Raw genomic sequence first — 9,258 nt, forward strand, 5'->3', positions numbered from 1 at the left:
AAACAATTAAATCTGTCTACCTTAAAATATTTCAAGCGTTAGTATTGTCATCGATTGTAACATTATATTATTAGCGAGCCTTAAATATGACCTTCTGAGCGTTAAATAAAAGCACTATGGAACTGGGGAAGAGGAAACGGGAAAAGACGTGTATTATAATTAATGCAAAGGATTAAAAGCGTATTCTCGCGAAAGCTGCTGGCGAGAAGTTGAGTAGCGGTTCCGAGAAAAATGTTTTCATTGAGATTTTTCCGAGACCGGAGGTAACTGCCGTTTAATTGTGAATCAAAAATGCAGGCCGGAGGAAACGAGACGGAAGGTAGAGAGGTACGCGATGGAAAGAGAAGATGCAAATTCATTAAGGCAAATTACTTTACGCACGGGCTTAAGCGAGACGGGCTTGGTGTAATAAAAGGGTACTCGCTTGCCCTTTGTTAACGTCACGGCACACAACTCGTACGCGAGCTTAAGCGCTCGTCTAATACATTCGTCGAGACACACCCGAGTCATCCTGCCGTTCCTCTGAAAGCGATAATGGATAGCAACAACTCCATAAACTGACGCCTCGGAAACCTCCGCAGACGGGGATGTATAGACTTGCGCGACAAACGAGAACTTTATACTGGCTTCTGTATTCCAAAGTGCAATTACGGTGATAAGAAATTTGCTTCGTTAATTACGACGCTCGTAAAATTCTTATCGCTACACAATTATTCCTTCCTCACTATCCATTTAATCCGATTTAATCTCCCGCTGATGAACTTCAAAGGGAGTCTCCAAAGGCAGGGAGTTAAATAGAACAAACAGAGAGTGACTGCGTGACGAAAAAAATATTGACGCAAATAAAGTAGTATTGCTCCATATCGCGATTGGAATTAGGACCCCGCTCTTGATGTTTCCACGTGCTGAACCTGACGGCAGAGAGTTCACGGACGCGACGGTTCGTCCGTGCGATAGCAGTTTGAGGATAAGGCCGCGAGAAACCGGGGGAATCGTTCCCCGCATCGGCGATTCTTCGCGCCGTTGTATGCGCAACAATAGGCGGAAACGTCGGCAGTTATAAAAGGAGCATCGGGTGAAAAGGGGGGAGGGGGGGAGGGGGGAGGGCAGAGAGAAGGGAACCCTGCCCGGGCTCACACCCGGCTGGCCAGTCGGCCGCCGGTAGCGCGGGGGCGATAAAGCATCGAGCCAAATCAAAGATCCGTAGAGAGACGTTAAGGCTGCTGTCTCCGGCAGATGGTATAGGCCGTGAGAGATCGTCCCGGATAGTTACGGTACCTGATTAATGCAGGTGGAGATACACTCAGGAACACGCGCGCACGTATGTGTGCGTCGCTCATAAATACGCCAGGAGTGAGCCGCTTGAGGAAGATGTATCAAAGTTCGTATCGCAAAGTCGATCCATTATCGCGGCGTGTTCTTGATATTACCCGGCCTGCGTCGGGTCCGTATTAAGAACGCGCGTGCAGATACGTACTTGCCGTAATATTTTGCCAGTAACGGTGTACACACACGGTGTGGGACGTGAAAAACATAGTTATTTATCGCATACCGCGTCACACACACATTGGCTCGCAAAGATCGAATCAATTTATGAGTTACTTCGGTAAGAGGACGTTCCAACCAATCAATATATGCGTCGTTAAAGTAACGTTTAATGATTGAAATGATATTATCCGTATTTGTACTTTCTTCAATGTAATCTTTATTCACGTTCCAGCTACCTATTGTACACGCAGGCGCGATATCGTTCTGATATCTGACGCATTGAGAGCTCGAGAAAAAAAAAAAGAGCGTAGGAGGCTCGTGACGGGGCCGTGAGCGATGCTGCTCGATTACCATAATAATCTCGTGTCGCCGTGTTCGCCGTATGTCGCGACTCGAGAGGCCGACTGCCGGGAATGAATGGCGATGCACTTCGAGATGCAGCGCAAAGTGCCGAAGCACCATGCCGATTTCACTCGACAATCTACATACTTCTCCCCCGGACTCTCTTCCCCTCTTTATCCAAGACGGACGAGCACTCGAGTACTATTGTCCAGGTGAGTTTGCATTGTGGATGCCACGATACCATCTGTACTCGCTGGAGAATGCCAGAAGATAGTCCGCTTTGCTCGGGCGAGGCATCGTGGAAATGCGTCCGAGATATCTCGCTATAATCGGCGCCGTAATGGCTGTTGTTTCAAGCCTTTCAATATCATTGAGACGTACACGCCGAAGAATTGAAAATTCCAATGAAAGCTTTAATGGAAATTTTATAGAAAGTTAGTCACTTCAACCGATTAAGATAAGTATAAACTGATGACGATATACTTCGAGTTATGCTACCTTTTTTTATAAATTATTCTGGATTTTGTTATAATTTTGTAAAATATCCAAAGCGTCACAATTCAAAAAGGGTGATTTTTTTTAAGAGTCGTGAAACGACAATGACAAAAATAACACTTGCCGATATTATTTTATTAGTCAATAATTTTCTGTCAAGCTGAAAAATATTTTCCCTTTTCTAAAAAATTTAATTTTTTTAATTGTGTTACTTTTCACGTAAGGAAATGATATAATAATATAATAATTAAATTTAAATCTTTCAATGTTATTTTTAAATATTTTTTGGTACTAACAATGGCATTTACAGATTTAACACATATTTATAGAAATAATTTATATATATATACAATAGTTTCCCCTCTTTAAATCGGAATATAAATGACAGTGATTATCGATTCAATCATCGATCTCAGATTTCCAAAGAATCTAAACGACCATGTAGGGATGGGAGCGACAAGAGATGTCAGCAGCTATCGTAAGCTATAACCGATAAATTCGATACGATTCGTATCGTATTCGTGTTACAGTGATATGCAGTTAGAGATATGCAAATGATTATTAATAATTAGCGTGTTGATCGCTATGTCGTCAACACGGCGGATCAGATCATGTACCTATGACCGGAGAGTATCCTCAGATCGGTGAAACACGATAAACTTTAATTAGGGAATGTATTAACGCACTGATGGTGCACTAGGTATATGACGGCGAGCAGCAGCGGTTGAGTGAGTGGTTAGCAAGCAGGTGCACGGATAATTATACGTTTTCCTCGTATATCGTCGCATGCTACCGGAATAATTAAGCAAAACTGATGAGCGTCCTCTCTCTCTCTCTCTCTCTCTCTCTCTCTCTCTCTCTCGCTTTATGTCGTCTCTCCTGCTATCTACCGGCGCGATGCAACGTGTCCAGTACTTTCCTAAAATTTTAATGTATGCACGGAAACCCCTTCCCTCCTTTCCGGCATGAAATTAGCCTTATTATACCCTTTATCTCTCCCCATACTCCCCGAAAAACCGGTATCCGAAAAATTAACCCTGTGGAATCGAAAGCGTGACCGCAATCGATCAATCACCGTGAGACGATTTCGACAAACATCGCTTGGCCGAACTTTGGTGCATCGGAGAGTTTTAGACATCGCACCATAAACGCGAAATTCACCGCCCTTTTTTCAAGGGAGCGCACATTTCGTTTCGGGCGAACAACGGTTACGTGCCTGGGACGCGATATTTCTTAATAAGCCGCGATCGTTGGCACGCACGATCGCGATATTTCTTCGGGATCGTTGGCGCGGGCCGAGATACGTGCCACCGCGTTCTCGCGAATGCAACCATAAATATCTAAATAGCGGAAGTAAGAAAAATTACGTATTTACGGCAGTCGTGCCGACAGAAATAGCGCCAGGGCGCTCGATTGCGTTTTGTTCGCGGCGATGTTTCGTGAGAGGTACAATTTTCCGGGACTGCTTTACCAGTTCCACGGACGTGATTCATTGTCGTTTCTACGAATTCGAAACGAGACAGACAGAAAGAGAGAAAACTTTCGGTGGAAGAGAGGGAGAGAGAGAGAGAGAGAGAGACCAAGAAATGATAACACTTAAGATGCTGTTGTTCACGTGCACCACAGAAAAATCTCTTTCCAATAATTTATGACATTTACGTTGATATCAAACGATAAAGAAGAACAATAAAAACTGCTTTCATTATCGTTATTAATCCAAAATCGATTTGAAATATTCTTTGACAATTTTTAACAAAAGATTATTTTTACTAATCACGATATATCTTTATCGTGATTATCAGTCTAAATATCACTGAGCATTTGTCGATTAAAGATGAACTACACGGTGATTGTAAAACATACATTTTTCCGCTTAAATGAATTTAATGTTACCTACGAGCTACTAAATTGTTAAATAATTGTATAATTATAAGGTAAGAAAATTGTCACGTTATAATTATATTAAGTAACAATTGAGTAAAATTTTGTTAAATATAATGGAGAGAAGATTCTTTTTTAAATCACTCACGTCGAGCCGCGCGCTTTGATTTACGGTAACGCTTAATCGAGTCTCTCGTTCTTCGGTCACGAGAAAGAATTACACTTCCTAATCGATTCGAAGAGAAGGTGAGATTGGCACGGCGCGATACACATTCTCGGCGAGACGCCTCGTCGTCGTCTGCACGCATAATGGCGATATTTTATCCCCGGTAAGTCACGAGCCTCGGCTGCATATACACACGGAGAACGCGAACCAATTACGGGCGCACGATAAATAAATAAACGGTGCCTAACTGCCGCCAGCGATTAAGGGTGATTATGCTCACGCGCTCATGACGATTAGTTATAACAGGTTGTACTATGAACTTTCGCCGTCGCGACGCGTCGGAATAATTCTCTCTCGACGGTGCAAACGTAAAAGGATAAAGCATAATGAATGTTCCTAATAAGCGCGCCACCGACTGTATATACATAGTCTGCAACAGTCTGTCTGCTCGAGGCATCACATGTTCGCGTATCGGGTCATCGAGCGACAGCCGATTGTACTGATTGACTCGCTATGATACTAATTCCGGAAATCTCTTTTAATACTGAGTGATTGTGGCAAGAGAATCACACATTAATAATGCTCGTAAAACGAGAGAATGTAATTAGAACATTCATTTTAATCATTTAACTTTATAGTGCATTTTAGAAGTAGTGTCTATATGTATGTGCATACATTTATGTAGATATATATATATATATATATATATATATATATATACACACACACACATAGGGTGTCTGTTAAGTAAGGTCGGAGCCACATAGAATAGGGGAACAAAAAAGTTTGATATCGTTTTGCAATTTTCGCAATAGTTGACAAGATATTAATTACTAAAAATGGCCGAATATTGGTCGGCTTTAATAATTTTTTTCTCAAATACCATCAACTTTACAGAAAAACTGTAAGAGATAAAAATTGTTTATTTTCTTCTCATAAAGTTTCGAGAATTTTTTCAAAATTTTTTAATACTCATATCAATTGCAACGCATAACTTTAAACTAGATGAAGTAAATGTGTAAAACATTGGCTTTAGTCTAACAGTCGCTTCCTCAGTAGCGGAATCTTTTTATTACGTATAATTGATGTGAATTTTCTTAGGATTAATTTCCGTTGGAAATGTTAGAAAAATTATAACGTAAAATTGTAACATTCGGTCGCGCATTTACCTTGGGGTCGAAGTTGAACACCTGTTCGGGTCTGAGTGGGCACTCGAGGCCACATTTGCAGGTTCCCACTGTCGTCAGATATTCCTTCAGTTGGTCCAGCGAACCCAGCGCCGTACTGCTTGGACTGAAATAGAGAAATGGACAGAATTATTCTCTAACTCTCGCCGCGGCTTAACAACGTGCAAACAAACTATGACGCGTACGCGACGTGAATTGCGCAATGTTTACCGAGCTTAGCGTACGTGTCTTGGTCATTCCTTTTCCCCCGCGGTACTAACGACTGCATTTCCATTATTATCACCGGTATGTATTGTCTGTGTAAATAACGCACTAACCTACAACCTACAATCTACAACTACGCGCAACTTTCGTAATTTATGAAATACACGCGATTCTCTAGAGCTCCTCTTTCGCGACACCTTGACAGTTTTAAATAAATGATGATTTATTACCCATTACAGCATTAATTTGGTTAACATTAGTAAAAAAAAAAAAAAATCGAAAATTGCAAAAGCACTAAAAATATGTATACAGAGCGTCAAATTAAAGGGTTCGGAACAGCAGCGGTGTAAAGCTATAATCTGCGAGATTTTACAAACTTCAGATCTTAAGCAGACCTTGCAAATTATAGATTCATTCCACTCTCGCTCTGAGCTCTTGAATTGGAATCCAATGCACTACGATAATTTTACATTTCAATTTAAAGCGCAAATTGCGAACGCCCGACCGTTGCCGGTGGAATAAATTACAGGTTAAACACTACTTAATCGAGGCAGATGCTCGCCAGACATCTGCAAAAATTACCGGGAAGTTCGAGACGCATCAGAGATGCTGCACTACGATATACGTACTTATTAAATTCTACAAAAAAAAAAAAAAAATACAATGCACGAGGAAGATTGCAAGATTTTATTTTTTTATTTTGCAAAAAGTTTCTCTAATGCAAATAATTACATATATTCTCTGTGTATTTAAAAGAGCTTACAATTAGTGACCTTTTCTCTTCCTTGAGCATTAAATAAATCGGCATAAAAAAATTGAGAGTGCCCAACATGGTTAACCACTTCCAAATTCTATTCTGCCCCTCTAATAACCGTGGACTATCCAATTGAAAGCACATTAAGCGGGCGGTTTACGGGAAAGGTATTCCAAAGGTAGTCTGTTGGCAAAAAAGATGTTCAAGGATGCCGGTCGCGTAATCGGCTTCGTGATGAAAAGCGATCAAGTCTGAGAGAGCATTTCAGGGGAGAAGTACATGAGGTAGGCGTATTATAATTTCGTCGGCCGCCCCTTCATAAGGGAGGGGAGATGAAGTAAAAGGGGATGCTTTATTAGCTAAAGATACTGCTTGTCTGCCGGCACGATGCCTGGAACGAGAGCAAGTAAGCCGGGATTCTCGCCGATGGTTCAGGATAAACCGACAAGGTGAAACGAGGCAGGGGTCGTCGTCTCTATATTGATTACCTGGTGGAGAGATAGAGAGAGAAGAGACTTTGTTTCGGGGTACTTTGCAGCTTCCTAAACTAATAACCGCGAGCGACTCGTCCTTAGCATTACAACCCCACGGGAAAAGGCGAGAGCCTCCCTTTCGTCCTGCGGGAATACTCACGGCAATAATTTCTCATGACAACAAGACGGATTCGTAAACCTACCCTGGCGCTAATTTGTGTTGAATTCAATTTGTTCACCGAGAAATACTCTCCTTCCGAGTCCTTATCACTTTGCCTATGTGCGGCGGCGAGAGAGTTTGCAAATTATTAAAGTTTATATTTTCATTCAGTTTCACTTAATAACAATTATTGTCTCAGATTCTTTCTTTCGTCTTAAATAAAGAAATAAAAGTTTTTTAACACACATATTGCCTTTCGAGTAACAATCGTATCGCTCGTTACGTTAAAGATCAAGCTTTCAGGAGCTTGAGTAATCAAATTAACAGCTGATAGTTGATTAACTATTTTTAGTAATTTGACAACTTTGCAGTTCTCGCCACGAGAGAGAATGCCTGGGAACAAAGTTAGCAGGCAAGCGGAGTATCCCGATAATAGCGCAGTCTTCATCGCGCAAAAATTCACTTTCAAAAGCGCCGCTTACGTACAATTATCTCAACCGCGTAAAGCGGTGCAATCTGGAACTGAATTCCACTACTACCAAAGGAACGAGCTTCAACGAGGGCAGATTTCGGGGTCGTCCGAGCAGCTAACCGTTGTACTTCATCTTGTATATGAATAATTCGGTAACGCCTTGGCAAAAGCCATTTTCCGTACACGGAGTACGGCCGCTGAGGACGGCGCTACCGTGAAACGGCGAGCGAATCTGAATGTACAGTCGCGTAATACCATAAATAAGAGCAGGGAGACTTCCTCCCGTTTCCACCGTCCGTGCGAAGTGTGCGTTGGAACGTGTTGTGCCAGTAAGAGGAGAAGAGAGACACCGGGAGACACCGGATGAATTATGTTCACCGGCATGGCTGGCTAAGCCGCTTGTCCCTGTAAAGTACATGGCCACCACCACTGTTGCCGTCCGCGAAACCGGTGTCAGCTTTTCCTCCTCCTCTTCCACCGTCCTTTCGCGCGTCCCTTTTTCCGGCCCTTTTCGCCATCCGCCACCGCGAAATCACGTAATTATTCTTGTTTTCGAGAATGGCTAGCACCTGGTGTAACGGTGCGACTCTATTTGGAAATACGGTAAGGCCATCGCCGCGTGAGATGTGTTTGGGGGATTACTCTTTCTCCAATTGTCTCTGGTAACGTACCCCGTGAGTGCCCAGAACCGCGACGAAAATTATATATGTATATAATTAAGTACACGCTTGGATTATTTGAATTTACGACACGCTCGAGGATAACGACCCTCTCTCTGTTATGGAAATATTACAAGGACACGAGGGGGCGTGGATGGATGGCAGGACGAAAGTAATATCTGACAATTTAATTGAGTTAATTAACAAGCTGTTCCCGCTCGTTTCGGACCATTGCTCATTCTGCCAACGAGAAGCGGTGTTGTGCGGCGATGTGCGTTGCGAGGGAGGTAAATCAACCCCCGGATAAGTAGGCTCGTTTACAGGGACGCGGCAATTGCCACCGGCTAAAGAGGCCGCGTTATACCTGAAATATCATTTGCCGGGGACCGAGACCGCATCTAAAGACAAATGCTCGATTAAGAGGGCGGCTTTTCGGGGACTGTTATTTTTAGGGGAAAAACTGGGACTACTTCGCTTCGGGGAATTAATTTCTTAATTGGAAAAAAATATCTCTCGGCGCGATTTATCTGAAAAAAAAAAAACTATTTTTCACTCTCTTTAACGGGAAAAAATTACATCCGATCCGATTATAACATTGAGAAATTTTAATGTGACGGAAGACGGAAAAAAAGATCCACATCTGCACAAGCATAGAAAAATAATAATTTTAAACATATGATTGACATGATCGAACATTTACAAACTACCTCGAACTCAGCGCCTTATCGGTCACAGTATTATCGGTCATTAAGATGTTGAACTACTGTCTTAATATACATTCAATAAAATTGAATTAAGTTTATTACAGTTTTTTAAGATTTGGGAGAATTTGGGGGGATTATTTGTTTCAGATTGATTGTGTGAATCCGATAATTTCATCGGCTCTCAATTTATGTCTGAAAAATTAATTCAATTTTATTGAATGTATATTAAGACAGTAGTTCAACATCTTAATACTGTGACCGATAAGGCGCTGA

At 42.0% G+C, this 9,258-nt stretch overlaps 1 protein-coding gene across 6 annotated transcripts in view; it reads right to left on the bottom strand.

Annotated features, from left to right (window-relative positions):
* The window catches only part of LOC108751409 (nuclear receptor coactivator 6-like), a 220,947-nt gene that overhangs the window by 66,527 nt on the left and 145,162 nt on the right, over positions 1-9,258 (bottom strand). For all 6 annotated transcript variants that reach the window (XM_018491591.1, XM_018491590.1, XM_018491592.1 and 3 more), the window contains one exon: positions 5,542-5,665. In XM_018491591.1, the coding sequence (XP_018347093.1) occupies positions 5,542-5,665 (124 nt within the window). The remainder of the gene's footprint in view (positions 1-5,541; positions 5,666-9,258) is intronic.

This window comes from Trachymyrmex septentrionalis, unplaced genomic scaffold (assembly GCF_001594115.1).
Source record: "Trachymyrmex septentrionalis isolate Tsep2-gDNA-1 unplaced genomic scaffold, Tsep1.0 scaffold44, whole genome shotgun sequence".
In the NCBI taxonomy this organism is placed as follows: domain Eukaryota; kingdom Metazoa; phylum Arthropoda; class Insecta; order Hymenoptera; family Formicidae; genus Trachymyrmex; species Trachymyrmex septentrionalis.